General features: G+C 40.7%; 1 protein-coding gene across 1 annotated transcript in view; it reads left to right on the top strand.

Annotated features, from left to right (window-relative positions):
* The window catches only part of UBR1 (ubiquitin protein ligase E3 component n-recognin 1), an 87,647-nt gene that overhangs the window by 52,474 nt on the left and 18,508 nt on the right, over positions 1–16,665 (top strand). Inside the window, exons 25-35 of the mRNA XM_056851173.1 lie at positions 246–400; positions 2,883–2,982; positions 4,750–4,859; positions 6,535–6,624; positions 7,645–7,826; positions 8,391–8,596; positions 11,743–11,827; positions 13,768–13,920; positions 14,581–14,678; positions 15,549–15,636; positions 16,296–16,444. Of these exons, the coding sequence (XP_056707151.1) occupies positions 246–400; positions 2,883–2,982; positions 4,750–4,859; positions 6,535–6,624; positions 7,645–7,826; positions 8,391–8,596; positions 11,743–11,827; positions 13,768–13,920; positions 14,581–14,678; positions 15,549–15,636; positions 16,296–16,444 (1,416 nt within the window). The remainder of the gene's footprint in view (positions 1–245; positions 401–2,882; positions 2,983–4,749; positions 4,860–6,534; positions 6,625–7,644; positions 7,827–8,390; positions 8,597–11,742; positions 11,828–13,767; positions 13,921–14,580; positions 14,679–15,548; positions 15,637–16,295; positions 16,445–16,665) is intronic.

The following is a 16,665-nucleotide window of genomic DNA, read 5'->3' as shown; positions in this document are numbered from 1 at the left end:
CCCCCACACACACACTTTTATCCTTGTGAAGATTGATGGTCTATGTTTTCATTACTGAGTTGACTTTTTAGTTTTATAAAGGCTTTAAATTTTACTATAATTTTAGTGCTTTTGTATTTTTGATTGGTTTTATTCATTGTACGTTGAAAGCTGCCTTGAGACCTATTAGCTGAGAGTGCAACTGATGACTGTTAAGTAAATAAGATAAAATTAGTAAAACACATGTATTTGTCTGCCTTTTTTAGCATTGCCACCTACAACACCTCCTGAATTCAGTGGTGCTTTCAGAAATGTGATAAAAGTTCTAAACTGTGATATCATGATGCATATTATGAGGACTGTTTTGCAAAGAGCACTAGAGCTGGAAAGCCATTTGTGGACTGAAGCAATGATCCAGATGGTATGTTTGCCAACAATATCTTCCTCTAGAATTTCTGTTTTGATCAGGGGCCAACATGGGGAGGGCGAGAAAGGCTACACTTAACCACAGCCCAAAAGTTCAAGGGAAGCTCAATTTTATGTTTAAAAAATAAAACAATTTTTTCCATAAGAAGGAATGAGATTCTGGGGGTAATAAAAGAGAAATGACACAAGTTTTTACTGTACCCTGAGTAATTATGGTCAGGCTCTGGTTCTGATTTGTTTGTAATTCTGTTACCTTTAGTATCTTGAGGGTTTTCCAATTATATCACAATGTAGTAAAGTGTTGAACATGCGGGCTATATTCTGTATGTTTATTCTAGCATTTAGTTTTCCCTTGAATGCTAGATGAATAAATAATGGCTATAGTGAATGGCTATATTTGAATAATGGCTATAGTGAATGGAACAATTTTTTTTTACAGTTTTTAATGACATCTACTTTGCTGCTAATCAGTTAACATCAACATGTACATGAAGGCCAAAAGTGGCATGGGAGTCTCTGATCTTCCTACTTTTTTTTTCTTGTACTCGAATCTGAAATGTAAGAATAACGAGTCTAAGGCGCTACATCATACAGTGTTTAGCAAGTTTGGTCATCATACCTATTACTGTTTTGTTCCACTGCGGGCACAACATTTCAGTAGATTATGGTCGTTCGCTTAGGCTAAAAATTTTTACAGTCTTTTTGGCATGACCTGCTTAAAGCATATATCTTAAACTGATGGTTTAAAAGTATGGTAGTGTAGCTTTCATACTCTTCTGCTTAATTTGGGGCCTAAGGAGCTCAAAGGGCTTGGAAGTTAACCACTGTGCAATAAAATAATGAAAACATTTTTTTTTAAATCCAACAAAACAGTCAGTGCAAAAGATACAGAGCATGAAATTCTTATTTGTTAGGTTTTGCTTATGGGCAAAAATGTTAATGGAACCCAAAGTTTTAGTTCATCTCTTTCATAGTATAAGCACAATTTCCTCTTTTGCTATTGAATATTGAGCAAAGATCATCATATATCTAAGTCAAGTGTGGACCAGCAACTAAGATGAAGGAGGGGTGGGAGCTGCGGTGGGCCTGGCAGTGAAGTTCAGGAGCTGTGCCGGGCTCATGGTGAAGGGAGGATGGGAGTCGCAGTGGAGTCTGATGGCTACAAAAGGAGCCATGGTAGAGGCCAGGGGCTGTGCCGGGTTTGGCAGCAGTGACAGTGAAAGAGAAGAGCTGTGGTGGAGGCTGGGAGCTTTGCTGGGCCAGTGTTGGGGGGGCAGGGAGCCATGCTGGGAGCTGTGGCAGGCCTAGCGGTGGCCATGTTGAGGGGGGGGGAAAGCTGCACCTCATCTAGTGGCAGTGGCAGCAATGGTGGGATGGGGCAAGGTGCTGTGGAAGAACCAGTGGAAAGTTAAGAGGGGAAAGGGAAACCCCTGTGAGTATCACAGATCCCCACTTGGGTCTCTATTACAATATTTCTGAGGCAACCCCCTCACCTTTCTCCTTTTCAGAGTTTTAGCCCCAAGGGCCCCCTGTCTTCCCAAAGCAGCATTAAGAGGAGCTCAGTGAGTTGCCACAAGGAAGCAGGGAAGTTCTATTCCACTAACTGAAGTGCCTTTCGTTAGTGGAAAATTGCATTGGGATCCAACCTGATGGCTTATCTTTGGAAAAAATGGTGGCCATGTGCATGTTCAGTAGAATATATGGTGTTTGATTTAGGGCCAAAATAAGACGTGATGTTTTAAATGCGACATGCCCAGGTGGTCTGCAGCCACATAACATCTGTGCGGAATTAATTTTTAAGGCACCACAGGGGCCTGATTCAGATTGGGACAGCTGCACAAGGGGAGGAGAGGCTTCTCCTTTTCCCTGGTGCCATTTTCTGGCATGAAACAGTCCCGGGAGGTGTTGTTTTGGAGCTACACAGGACACTGCACTGCAGGGGAAGTGAGTTGGTTCCAGGTTCCATTTAAAAATTTCACATCTAATTGGCCATTAGCAACAACGTTACAAGGAGATGAATGCACAGCATTCTGTCAGGATATAATTGCTGTTATGTGGAGATCCCATACAGGGAAGGAGACAAAGTCCAGAGCTGATTCTCAAATGCCAAGTACTCCCAGACCACCCACCGGACCACCCACCAGATTCTGTCACAATCATCCTAATCAGACATGCCCCAGTCTGAATTATGGGATTAATGACTCCTTTGTCAATTGTCTTTCACTTCCCATATTTTACATGAATCTGTGCAGGAAAGCCTATTAAAGAACACGGGTACATTCGTTTGCTGCATTGTTTTTTGGGAAACAGTCAAGTTCTGGACAGCTGAGCAGCCAGTGATGGCAGGTTCTTTTTCTCTCCTAAATGATCAGCATGGGAAGGATCACATGTCTTGCAAGCCAGAGAGTGTGTTATTATAGTAGACTAAGCGAAAACCTGCAGGCCCAAATAAATAATACTTGTTTGTACTTTTTTAGGTTCTTCACCTCCTTGCTTTGGGCTTATTGGAAGAAAAGCAGCACTTAGAGAAGGTTCCAGAAGAAGAAGTGACCTTTGACTTCTACCACAAAGCATCAAGTAAGGGCTGCTTCTTATAAAAGGAGAATCTGCATGCTATGCTGAACTAAAATAGTAGCTCGCTGTTCTAAGAATACTGTATCTGGGACCAAATTATGAAGTGGCTTCTCAGCAGATGGACAAATGTTTGATGTGACCGTGCAGTTCTTGATCTTGAATGTAAATAGCAAAGGTCTATAAATAAACAAAATGCACACTTCAAACAAGAAATGTTTGAAGGGTGACTCATTTTAAAACAAGGGGCAGGGTCTTGATTTATTTATTTATTTGTTTGTATTGTTTAGAAGAACTCAAGGCAGATTACACGTAGCAAGTCAGTACAATCAGTAAAATGGGACATTCGATACCTAATGCATTAGGAGATTTGAAGTCTAGAACCACCAGAAAGAAACAGAAGCATAGCAAAAGTATTAACATGACACATTAAGAGGTACAGAAATTAAATAATAGGATCCTACTTCCAATACTACTTCCAATACAGCAGTATAGACAAGTCCCAATCATTTATCCAATTAAGTCTGTGAACCATGTTGTACTGTGCAGTCTTATGACCTGCACAGAAAAGCCCTCTTTTTAATCAGTTTGTGGAAAGCCAGGAGAGTGGGTTCTTTCCTGACCTCCTCAGGCAGGCCATTCCACAAGGGGGGCGGGGGCACGACTAAGAAAGCGCATGTACAGGCAGTTGTTGATTTTGCCCATATGCTGGTTGGTACCTGTATGAGCAGAGTTGCATGGAGGAGCATAGGGAGAGAGGTGGTCCCATATATAAAAGGGGTGAAGACCATGAACGGCTTTATATGTGATAACCAATATGTGATACCCAAGCTCGATAACAAATGGGCAACCAATGGAGCTTCTGCAGAATGGGAGTAATATGCATGCGCCATCAAACTGCCATTAATAGTCAAGCCACAGCATTCTGGACCAGTTAGAGTTTCCTTGTTGATTTTGGGGGAGACCAGTGTATGGTACATTACAGTAGTCTAGTCTCTATATTACTGTAGCATAGGGCCAGGTGGCCAGGTCAGGCGTATCAAGGTATGGGACCATCTTACAGGCTAGGCTGAGTTGGTAGAAAGCCTTTTTTGCAGCTGTATTAACTTGCGTCTGCTGTAATAAAGCTGGATCCACTGACCCAAGGCTTTTAACTGAGTCAGCAAGGGTCAGTTGACCTCCATCAAAAGTGGGGAGAACAATGTCCTTCAAGGCCTCCACCTTCCCAACCAGCATTACCTCTCTTTTCAGGGTTTAGTTTCAATTTGTTCACTTTTAGCCAATTAGCCACCTGGGCCAGGCAGCGGCTTAGGACCTCTCCCACGTCACCAGGATATTTAGTTGAGGATATATAGAGCTGAGTAATACTAGAGCTGAGTCTAGTAATATCTTCGCCTGAACAGTCTACAGACTGTTTCTAATTGCAATCCCTGATCGTGCTGACCTCCATTTGGTGGTGGGCAAAATACTCAGACCAGAGTATAAACAAATTGTCTTTAGTTATACCTTAATTACCTATAGTGTCAGAGACTGCCATTTCAGGTTATGTTGTATCTGTGAAGAAGTAATGAGAATAAGATCCTAAGCCATCTCTGTGGTATAGTCCTCTGTATAGCTTGTAACTTGTGAAGAATGGAAAAGTATCACTGTCATAGCAGTGATGAATTAGCTGTGACAAAAGGCAGGTCTTCCATAACTTTAAAATATGTCCATATCTAATACTTTGAAGCAGCATAGATTCATATTTTTATTCTTGTATCTTGTATTGCAAAGGAATGGGAAGCTCTGCTTTGAATGCAATGAATATACTAATGATTTTGGAAAAACTTAAAGGAATCCAACAGCTAGAGTCCCAAAAGGATATGATCAACTGGGTACTACAAGTAAGCAAAGAAAGAGACTTGCACAGTTAACTTTTAAACGAATCTTGTAGCATTACTTCATAGAATGTCTTCAGTTAAATTATGCAGATGTATTTTGTTAGTGTTTGGGCTTTTGAGAAGAAAATGGTTAATTGGAAATCTACGTTTGTTATAAAATGAAGGATTTGTAACCTTCTAAAAACTTGCCAATCACCATACATGATGAAGAGCTGTACAATGATCTAAAAAAAATCCTAGCTTCACCTATATGTTAACAGATTCTAAACTCGCTGTGACTCTCCAAGAAGGTGTGTGGTGATAGTGGGTAGCTCACCAGAAATAAAAACTTAGGGTCAAGCTGAGCAAGATACTAGAGATCTGTTCATCTCAGTAAACAGCAGCTTCAGAGAACAGGCGAAACTGTTGCATAAGGAGTGCTTTAACCCTTTTCCTCACCACATTTTCATGACCTTAGAACTGCCACTTGCCCCACAGGGAGAAATATACAGGCATTCACAGTGGCTGCGTGTTCCTCCCCACAGGGTTAACTGAGGATGGAACAGTGTTGAAGAGAAACAGTTATAAGCCAGTTTCCACGCTGCACCATAACCCCTGTGTGAATTGGGATCCCCCCCAACTGTAATATACTTTACCAAAACTACACGAGGGTCTTTCATGGATTTCTCAGCATCAGATAGTTGGACCATCCATATGCACACCAATTCCATATTAGGTATTTATTAGAAAAGGAATTGAAACAAAATGAATCTATGGCATGACTTACATGTATGTGTATAGAGGAAGGAAGTTGGTTTAACATGCTTCCTAATTGGCCACTAGATGGGCCAATTTTGTTGTATTATCTTTGGAGGCCAGTCCTGAAGATGTCCAGGCACAGAACAAGAATGTCTTCCCAGGAAGGCAGCAGAAATTCAAGGCACAGACCAGAACAGAAGTAGCAGCGAGTACCTCCAGGACTGCAAAAAATCTAGCCTTGCAATGGAGACAAGCTGCAAGGCAGGCCTCTTTTCATCTTCTTTGTACATGCTCAGAGAGCCATGGAATTGTCATGATCTGGCAGTCAGTCCTAGTACTCCCCCAACATCTGATCCCATTGTCTAGAAGAGCTGCCTCCCTCCCCCTCCCTCTTGTTGCTTAAGAAACCCGTAAAATGGAAGAAAAACAGGTCTTTGAGCCTTAAAATGCCAGCCTCGAATATTCCCAGAAATATTCCGGATCTTATTGATAATCTGAGAAATCCAGATACCTTCTTAGTGTGTTTCAGATGTGTTTCAGATTTGGGTGTTTTTCAGATGTACCGGACTGGAAATATCTGAATGCACATCCGTTGTGACAAAACAGTGTTGGCCAGTAAATACAACACAAGACTAAGGACATCTGGCTTCAAGCTTGGGTTCCGCCATAGACTTCTGGATACCCTTTTCCCAATAACAAAGGATGTAATTGTGATCCTTTTATATGATCAATAGAATTATACTTCTGAGAAGCTTCATATGTATATGTGTTATTGGCAGATTTCACCGAGCCTCACGTAATACATCAGATTTGGAGGGAAAGTTAGTGTGAAGCAGTAACATTGGCCGTGCCTAACAGTGTTGCTCCCAAGTTTGGCCTGAATAGGTATTTAACAATACCTGTTTAAACATAGTTTAACAATCAAACCTTTTGTTCCTAGATGTTTGAAACAATAAAACGTCTGAGAGAGAAGTCTAATTTGCCAACAGTTGCTACTGCATCCTCATCAGAATCTACAAAAGTCCATGAGGTAAGCATAAGAAGAAATATGATAGAAAAACAGTTGAATGGTGTCAAGTTGGAATTTTGATCTGGCAATGCAGTGATGATAAAGGAGCTGATAAGTATGTAAGTGGGAATTCAAAATAATTTGCAAGGAGCCTCTTGGTTCCTCCCCTTGCCTTTCTACAAATATACGTGGGGCCGTGGCTCAGTTGAAGAGCATCTGCTTGGCATGCAGAAGGTCCCAGGTTCAATCCCCGCCATCTCCAGTTAAAGGGCTTAGGCAAGTAGGTGATGTGAAAGACCTCTGCCTGAGACCCTGGAGAGCCACTGCCGGTCTGAGTAGACAATACTGAGTTTGATGGACCAAGGATCTGATTCAGTAGGAGGCAGCTTCATGTGTTCATGTGTACCTTGCTGGCATTTTGCTCTGCGACCAGCCTCCTTGGAAGCACATCACTGCCATCTCCTTGTTAGCACAGAGTTCTGTGTTCTCTTGCCGTGAGAAAGCCCTGTGCTTTTTCCCCTCTAAAGAGAGGGTAGCACAGAACACTTTTGCTGAGGTTAGGAAACAGCTGTTTAGTGTTTATGCTTTACATCCTAAAACGCATGCACATTCTGCAGCTTTACATCCTAAAACACATGCACATTCTGCAGGCATTGGATAAAATTTGCAGACGACTGATTTTTCAGAGTGGGAGTCGATACATCTTCTTCCCCTTCCCACATATGTTGTGGGAACTTGGTTCAGAGAAAACAGATGACCTTCAGCCAGGCTTGCCTCTAAAGCAGTCAAAGTATTCTCTGCTGTTGTGGGAGAGTGCCAGCAGCTGAGAGTGATGTGTGTAGGCCAGCTGTGGGAGGGTTCACGTGTTGAACAGTGGCCTGCAACTTTATTTTCAGCTAGTCTACAGTCTCTCCATAGCAATGATAAGCATATCCTGTTCTGTAATCCTACTTCATTATCAATGGAAAGAAAGAGATCAAATGTTATTTTTGGAAACTTTTATTAATAAGTGGGTTCATGTATTTTCTGATGCCAAATAAGGTACAAAGCACCCAGGACAAGGAAAAGGCTGAGAGGAAGAGGAAGGCGGAAGCAGCTAGGCTACATCGCCAGAAGATCATGGCCCAGATGTCTGCCTTGCAGAAGAATTTCATCGAAACTCACAAGCTCTTATATGAGAATACACAAGAAATACAAGGAAGAGATGCTATGGAAGAAGAAAGGTAGGAAGAAAGAATAATCAGTTATAAAATCCTGAGTAGTTTTTGGAATCCAGCTCAGTTTCCCCCAATTCTTCTCCTTAACGCAGCACCTTATCCCATGGATTTGTCATTCAGTTCTCTCCCCTAGCATTAAGGGAGCAGCGATAAGGAGGACATGATCCTGAGATCAGCTTCCAGTGTCTTCCCAAGTGAATTTCCAGGGGAAAATATTATTTCCGAACAGTGCCTAAATTATCCATTTTAAAAATGAATGCAAAGGAATATTTTCAAATATTAATTTATAAGCTCAATTACATGTAAATCCTTATCAATATAGTGTTTACTACTGTCTATGATCTACTGTACTAACACATTTCCATTATAGACTTACTTTGTTTAGCGTATTCTGGTTGACAGCTATTGCATTTGTAGTTTAGCTGGCGTAAAGCAGTTCATACTCAATTTTGTAAAACTTATTTGTTCGTTATTTAAATATACATTTCAGGTTTGGTTGCTTGTCAGAAGATATCTTATGCATTTAACCGAAATCTTGTTAGTTTGAACCTTGTGTGTGTTCCTGTCTAGCACTCCGCCAACCATGGACTACTCCAGAATTGCCTTGGGGCCCCAGCGAGGGCCATCTTTTACAGAAAAAGAGGTGTTGACGTGTATCTTGTGTCAAGAAGAGCAGGAAGTAAGGCTGGATAGCGCTGCCATGGTTCTATCTGCCTGTGTCCAGAGATCCACTACCTTAACTCAGACTAGGGGGAAAGTGCTTGACCTTCCAGTAGGTATGTGTCTCTCTAGAAGCAACTTGCTTAAATAGTCACTCACTTCATCTGGGATCTCATTTTGGTGCGATGTCTTATAAATCAGCTGCAAAACAAAAATTCTTGTTGTGAAACTGTTGCAGGCCTGAGATGTAGGGTGCCTGTACCTGTGGTTTCCCTATGAATCTCATGAGTAAAGCATAGAAGTAAAAGTTTACAAAAAGGTTTATAGAGGCTTATTTCTCTGAACAGAATTGTTGATGTAGTAAATAAAATAGAGTAAAGATCATGAGTTGCTGGCTAAGACTATTCTTAATATTCTGAGATAAATATCCTGCAAAATTACAAGGTTATGATATGCAATGTTGCCCGCTTGATGGTTGTGTCGGGAAAAATATCAGCATCACTTATCCGAGGTGCTTGGCCTCTTCTTGACATTAACAAGAAGGTCATTTCTGCCTGGGAGTTTAGTCCCTCTGATAGCTGCCGTGTGAGGAGGGAATAATGCTAACCTAATGATTCAGACCTAGTCTTCAAACAGTATAACAGATTGTGACCTTGCACTTGTGAACTTTGTGACTCAATGCCAAGAACATGGTAATGCTTTCTTCACAGACCAAGTGACAATGGCACACCACCACCATGTGTGACCATGCCAAGTGCAAGGATACAGGTATTAGTGTAGCCACCCCGGGCAGAAGCTTCTAGTCTCTCAGCTCAGATGACCGCTGGTCTGAGAGAATAAAAGCCAGAACCAAACTGCCAGAAGGCAGGGAGTTGACGGAAGATGGCTTAGGCTGTCTGACCTCATTCTCTCCACATCTCCAAATATGTAAAACTTGGAAAGAAATGTTGGCAGATGACAATGCTGGTTGTCTGGCTATCAGCTTTCTGTCTCTTGCATGAGACTAAGAGAGAGTAACTGGAGGACAGTTTCAGCTGTCTGGCCTTTCTCTCTCCATCTTGAAAGATGTAAAACCTAAGAAGATTGAAGGGAGACAACTCTGGTTGTCAGGCTTCACTCTCTTACCATCTCTTGCATACAGATTTACAGTCTTCTTGCCTAAAGCTAGAAATCCCTTTTGAAAGGGAATTCAGTTCAGCAATTCTAGTTCTCATAAAGGCTAGAATCTGAAGTGAAATGCTGGCAGGCTGCTCCATGACAAAGATGGAGACCTTAGAACTCCTAGCACTCTACCTTGGAGATGGGAGTCTAAGTGTATTGGATCTTCACCATATTTGGTATATTGAGCCTCAATTGATCCTAGCAAGGATTAATGGAACCTCAAAGAAGATCTGTCTGATCCTGTTCTGGCTTTCCAAATGCTGGCAAGAATGAGAATTGTATATCCTATATAGATCCTATATAGATAATTCCCTGTTCAGAAGTCTTTTCTAAATAACAGAAGGGCTTCAGAACTTTCTCAGGGTAAGAGGCCAGAGATATTCCTGAAAAGAGAGGAAGATCTCTGTTTTCTGTGGTAATGCACAAGGCACATATAAAGCAGTGCTTACATAAAACATATACAGAACCTATTAGGCTTATTTATGGAGACTCTTAACCAAGTAAACATATTCTCTGAGATTGGCAAAGCCAGAGAATAACTGAGTCTTCCATAGAACATTAATACAGCCGTAAGCTTACACATAATGAATTATACATAACACATAAGCTCTGCATTGCTGACTGTTAAGATACACACATACTTTCAGCATGTATGTAGCATTCCTGATCTTAACAATGATCTGCAGTCCATGAACATAGAATAGATTAAATACAAAGCTTATGGTATTCTATCCTCTACACACAGCATTGGGTAAAGCTAACACATACTGAAACATAAATATCCTGAACATAAATTCAGTTTCCATGAAGTTAAGATGATTTACAAATGACATGGCAAAATAAAAGCATGTCTTTCGTCCTGAAATATTACTATGATAACTGAAATGATTTTAAGATGTTTTTACTGATCATATCTTCCCTCCCATTATATTAATCATATTTTGATAGGGATTCTGTAATGATTATACACTAACCATGTTTTTACTAGATTCTGTAACTGTAGTATTCTAAATGAATCTAGAGATACAAGTTGTGAAAGGTTTAAACTCTCATAGAGAGAACATAGAAAGTGCTTATAAAGATTGTTTGAAACTGCTTGCGTATATCATAATGTATTTTATGACATGTTTTGAGAGTGTGTAAATATTCACATGCATATATATATTTTATGTGAAATAAATGTTATTTAAAGGAAGTTCATTGTTTATAAATTTTCTGGCACACTTCAATAGAAAGCCTACAGTAGTAGGAATTATCATTGACTCCTGTCTGTGAGGTCTCGCTGAATAAGATAACTTCACTTCTCAGTAAGTGATACATACTAAGAGTGTAGACCCCTTAACAACACGAGCCGTGACAAAACTTTTGGTAATGGTTTTTGTAGGCTCTCTCAAAAGAGCCATACAGCTGCAAGAATTTACAGAGAATTTGTGACAGTTGCCGCCCTGGATCCCATGTTGTGAAAGGGCTGAGGCAGAACTTATTAAAATAACGAATAAGCTGACAGAGCATAGTAGCGAAAAAATGAGGGAGAAATCCTGTGTTCAGATCTTGTCCCTGTAGTAAACTCACTAGGTGACCTCAGCTGGCCAACCTTACAGAAAATGCAATGTAAATGAGGACTGTTGTAAGGATTGCCACAAGCTATTGTATGTAAAGTACTTTGAACACAGACAAATGCAATGTAAATGAGTATACTTACTATTATTCTTTGTCTTATTATTTGTTATGTAAACTAAACGTTGTGGGTAAAAATCCACATCTTTTCTCATTGCAATGAAACAAGAAAATAGTAGCAGTGCATTGCCTTTGATCTGGCAATCCTAAAACAAATGATAATGTTTAGTGTTGAAAGCTTAGACTGTGAAAGGTCCTATTGCTGTCTTACAGGGTTTTTTTTTAAAGTCCTTGTCAAATGCAAAAAGAAAGCTGCTATTTGGGATTTAATGCAGAAAATTCCTGTTAACATATCAAATCAAAACCTGTTGCTAGTCCTGAAAAGATTCTTCTTTCTGTGTAAAATGTATTTGATTTTTCAAGTTGCCATTTGATTAAATTATGCGAATGTTCTTGATGTCCTTTTCCCTCATATATAAACTAGATCCTCTCTTCATGGATATTGACTTGTCATGTGGAATTCATACAGGAAGTTGTGGTCATGTGATGCACGCTGCTTGCTGGCAGAAGTAAGCAGAAACTTTGAGTATATTTGCTTGGTCAGTAGTCAGACTCTCTTTTAGGGTGCTTAAGCTTATTTTAATGGCTAAAGTGAGAGACCAGCAGCCTCAGATGTTTCAGTGAAAGAAATTAGAGTAAATTAGCATAAATATTTATTCAAGACTACAAGGCAAAAATAGCAATTTAGAGCACACTGGTTTCATAATAAAAGTGGAATACGTCATTGAAATGCTCAAATATCTCCCCCCCCCTTTAGTATCTTCATTCAGTTTAATTATTAGATGGGGGGACTTATTGCCCGTAAGCTGCAAGGCATATACCACTGAGGAGCACCATCTAATGCACTTACACATTTTTATTCTGATTTTAGTGACTTGTTGATTTTGGGGCTGGATTTTATTGTTATATAATGTTGTAATGCATTTTAGTAGCTTAATATGTTCTTATTTTATTGTAAGCCGCACTTAGCCCGGTCTGCTGGGGTGAGCGGGATATAAGAGTGATGAATAAATAAAATAAATATGTAGTAACAGTTATCTAGGGTGGGGTTTCTGTCTGTTTATGGGAGTACATATTTTTAAAGTAGTTGACAGGCATCACTGTTTAGAACGGGCGGGGAACCTTTTTTCCGCCAAGGGCCATTTGGATATTTATAACATCATTCACGGGTCATAAAAAATTATCAACTTAAGAATTAGCCGACCAAGCCCCAAGCAGGCAGCTGCCTCAGATGACCCCCCCCCCCCCGGGGCAAGGGCAAACAGGCAGGCCTCCAACAGGTGGCGCACTCAGGGGAAAAGGTTCCTTTTCTCAGCAAAACAAACATCCGCCTTCAATAGAGGCTATTCCTGTCTGCGGGAGGGGGCGGATCGCCAGTCTTTGATCCTTCTGAGCTAGAGATCTGCCAGGACCCACAAAGGGCCAGACCAAATGATTTTGAAGCCTTAAACGGCCCCCGGCCCTGATGTTCCCCACCCCTGGTTTAGAATCTTTCCATTTTCAATCACCTCAAGCTTGTTCAGCAGTGCATTCTAGAGATAGTTCTTAATTTAGAAGTATTCTCCTTGGGTAATAATGCCTCTCTCCTTTCCTGTAGAGAGAGGTTGCATTCAACATACTGTATGAGTGTATTACATTTATTGTATCACACTGCATTTAGTTGAACGCTAGATCTCCTAGGGTACCTGATTCTCCCCTCCCCCCCAACCCTCCTCAGTTTCTTTTAGCAACAGATTGGAGTGTTATGGAGAGTCTGTTCAAATAAATGTAGTGCATCCCAGATAGTTTTTCACCTCTTGGACAAGAAGATGTGGGAGATGCATGAGAAGCAGGGGCTAATCCTGTGCTAAGAATTTCACTGTCCTGAGTAAGAATCCCTTCCCTGCCTACCAAACTCTGCTTTGTGTAATGGGACGGGGAGAAATGTGTCTCTTTCCAATTGCAGCTTTTTTCCTGTTCCATATGACTAAATGAAGGAAATTGATTTTTGCTCCAACAATCAAGAAATGAAGAAGGGACAATACCCTTCACATTTAGTCCATGTGATCCCAAGAGTCTTAAGCTGGGGAATTTATTCCCCCTTGAGGTCTTAAATGTTTAGCCTGGAGCCTCTGAAATTCAGCCCCCCACCCCAGCAGCTGTATGTTCTGCATATTGGACTGGGCCAAACATGGTATGTCACTACCAGCCACTTCTAGTTATTTCCCACAGAGCCATGTGGCTCATTAAAGAGTCATAAGGTTTTGCTATCTATCTGAAGCTTCAAATGTGCACTTGCAGGCCACTGTCCCTCCCTTTCTCCTAGCCTTAAGCATATTAAGTTACTATAGTAAGCCAAGTCAATAATGGCAAGGGATTCTAGCATAGAAGAGTTAAATAGGTATGAAAATTCTTGCTTTTTTATGTTGTGCTAGAAGTTTTTCTTCTGGTTTCCATTTGAATATTGCAGATACTTTGAAGCCATTCAGCTAAACTCTCGGCAGCGCCTTCATGTTGAGCAGGTTTTTGACCTAGAAAATGGAGAATATCTCTGCCCACTCTGCAAATCCCTATGCAACACTGTGATTCCCATTATTCCTTTGCAGATACAGAAGCTAAACAGGTATGTTACAGCATTTAATTTTCCCTGTACTTAAGTGTAAAAGCAGTTTTTTTGTACATACAAGGAGAAAGTGTTTGATTCATTTCTGCCTGAGTGTGTGATATCAATAACTGTTTAACAGTAGTCATATGCCTGCTCACCCTCTCTGTGTTGAGAGAGAAGAATACTTTTTAAAGATCATTTCATTTGTAAACAGTTACTGTAACACCTATATAGTTGATTTAATAAGGTATGTGCATCTCAGAGACTGGGTTCTGGTGCGGGTTAGCCAGTGTGGTGTAATGTTTAGGAGCAGTGGACTCTAATCTGGAGAGCCTGGTTTGATTCCCCACTCCTCCACATGAGCAGCGGACTCTAATATGGTGAACCGGGTTGGTTTCCCCACTCCTACATGTGAAGCCAGCTGGGTAACCTTGGGCTAGTCGCAGTTCTCTTTGAACTCTCTCAGCCTCACCTACCTCACAAGGTGTCTATTGAGGGGAGAGGAAGGGAAGGCAATTGTAAGTTGGTTTGATTCGCCTTAAAAGGTAGAGAAAAACGGCATATAAAAATCAACTCTTTTCCTCCTTTTTCTTTTCCTTCTCCTTCTTCTCTTTCTTCTCCTCCTTCTTATGGTTATGTGTTGTTTTTCAACGGACCACTTTCCTTTTATGTTGCCAGTGAAGATGCAGAATTGGTGGCTGAGCTTTTGCCTTTGTCCAAGTGGATAGAGATTGTTATGGCCAGGATATACGGTTACAGCAAGAAGGGTCTTCAAGGTTAGATTTTTATTCAGTTCTTTACCTTTTGGAAATTTGTGTTTAAAAATTTTAAATGTTAAAACTGCTGTATTATCTGATTTTTTATGCTCTTACAGAGACACTTTAAGGAAAGTTACAGATGGTCAGCACATTCCTAAAGAGGGGGGTAGAAATGTGGTGGCTGGGAGCAGCGCAGCCGGGCCACCTCCACAGAGGCTTCCCAGCCACTGAAACTTATTTTAAAAGTAGGAAGAGGAAAATGCCCCCATTGACTGCAGCGAGGCTGCACCACCCAAAAAGGTGGTGTAGCAACACCACTGCATGAAGGGGGTATTCCCAGAGCAAAAAGGGTTAGAAAGCTGCCAAAAGGCAGCTCTGCTCCCAGGGAATGCCTCCCAGGATGCCAGTGCGGAGAGTTGCGTCGTTGGAATGCCATCAGGAGGCCATGGTGGTGTCTGAGCGCCTCCCTGCCACCGGTGTCCAGGGGGACTAGCGTAAGTCGCCCTATGCTGGTGTCCGTGCCAATTTGCATGGTGCAAGTAGCATGGATGCCAGCGTAGGGGTCACTCCCCTTCAGGATTGCATGCTGTGTGACTTATTTATAGATAATTGAAATATCCTGTAAAGCAGTCATTCTCCTGCTTTTTGGAGTGGGACTTGCTTCTATAACCTTATTCTGCTTTTCGGCACCCACTTGCAAAATAATTCCATGCTACATACTGTGTTTAATCCCTGTTTTCTCAGAATTGGCTGTCATATAGGAATAATTAAGGAAATTCTATTTTATTTTTTCTAAGTAATTTTGAATTAACATGAATGGTTTTTGTTTCAGTTTGTTCAGCTATAGTGGTTTGATTTGTGATTTTTCCCTCCCTCTTTTTCTAAAAGAAGAAAAGCAAACCATTCTATGTAGTAAAGAAGTGGAAAATTCCTCCTCAGACTTCCATTCTATTCTTAGCTTTGGAGTTCAGCCTTTGTAAGTGTAAAGAGTCACTTTTCTATTTGTATTCGTTTAATCTAGAATAAATATTTTGGGCATTGTGTTCTATTTGGTGAAAGGTGAGTCCAGGAAAGGGGGATTAAGATTTATATAAGCTTTGTTTCTTAATAAGCTTTGTTTCTTAAGAGTTCCTTTAAGATCTCTAGAGTATATGTGAGGGGGCAAGTATGTTTTATGGCAACTCTACTCCTTGCACTTGAAAAGCATGGATTGTCTTCATTTCTTAGTTTGCAGTCTTCCATATTGTAGCATTTTATATCACTTACTCTGGTAACAATTTTGACAATATCCCTTCTTTTCTTGACATGGGTTAAGAAAGCAGAAGCAGAGAGGCCCTACTTCAATTTATCTGTTGATTAACTGTCACTGACTAAAGTATACAACCCCGATCAAATTGATAATTTACAGCAGCTATGATTTAACCTGAAAGTTGTCCACAACAATAAACAAAAACTTCTGGCTGTAACACATTGGGATTTCAAGCCTGTTATCAAGGGTTGCTGATTCATAAAGACAAATCACTGTTCACCTCTTTTAAAATTAAAATATACAGATAATCTCAATCTGTCTCTTGAATTTCTGGAGTATCTATTGTCATCAGTTCACAGACGACATTCTCCTTGCTTCTTCCACAGAGACAGATATTCTAATAGCATCAAAGAGATGGTTGTTCTCTTTGCCACTGCAATTTACAGAATTGGATTGAAGGCTGCTCCAAATGAAGCTGATCCACGTATTCCTATGATGACTTGGAGCACATGTGCTTTCACCATCCAGTGTTTAGGTAAGCCAAAAATAGAATTTTTTCAGAACATGATTTTTTTTGCTTTTATTAAATGTGACACCGGTAGAGTTTTAGAGCTACTAAACTATGGCTTCTGAATTAGAACTAAGCACAGTAATGGGTTGGATCCAGCAGAAGGAGTTGCGGAGTGGATTTTTCTTTCCTCTCTCCTTCCCCAAGAAGCCTGCTGTGTGTCCCAAAAATCTCTGAGGATCAGGCGA

This window comes from Euleptes europaea, chromosome 6 (assembly GCF_029931775.1).
Source record: "Euleptes europaea isolate rEulEur1 chromosome 6, rEulEur1.hap1, whole genome shotgun sequence".
NCBI classification, from domain to species: domain Eukaryota; kingdom Metazoa; phylum Chordata; class Lepidosauria; order Squamata; family Sphaerodactylidae; genus Euleptes; species Euleptes europaea.
Note: the sequence above shows the minus strand (reverse complement) of the source record. Positions and strands in the feature narration are given on the sequence as shown.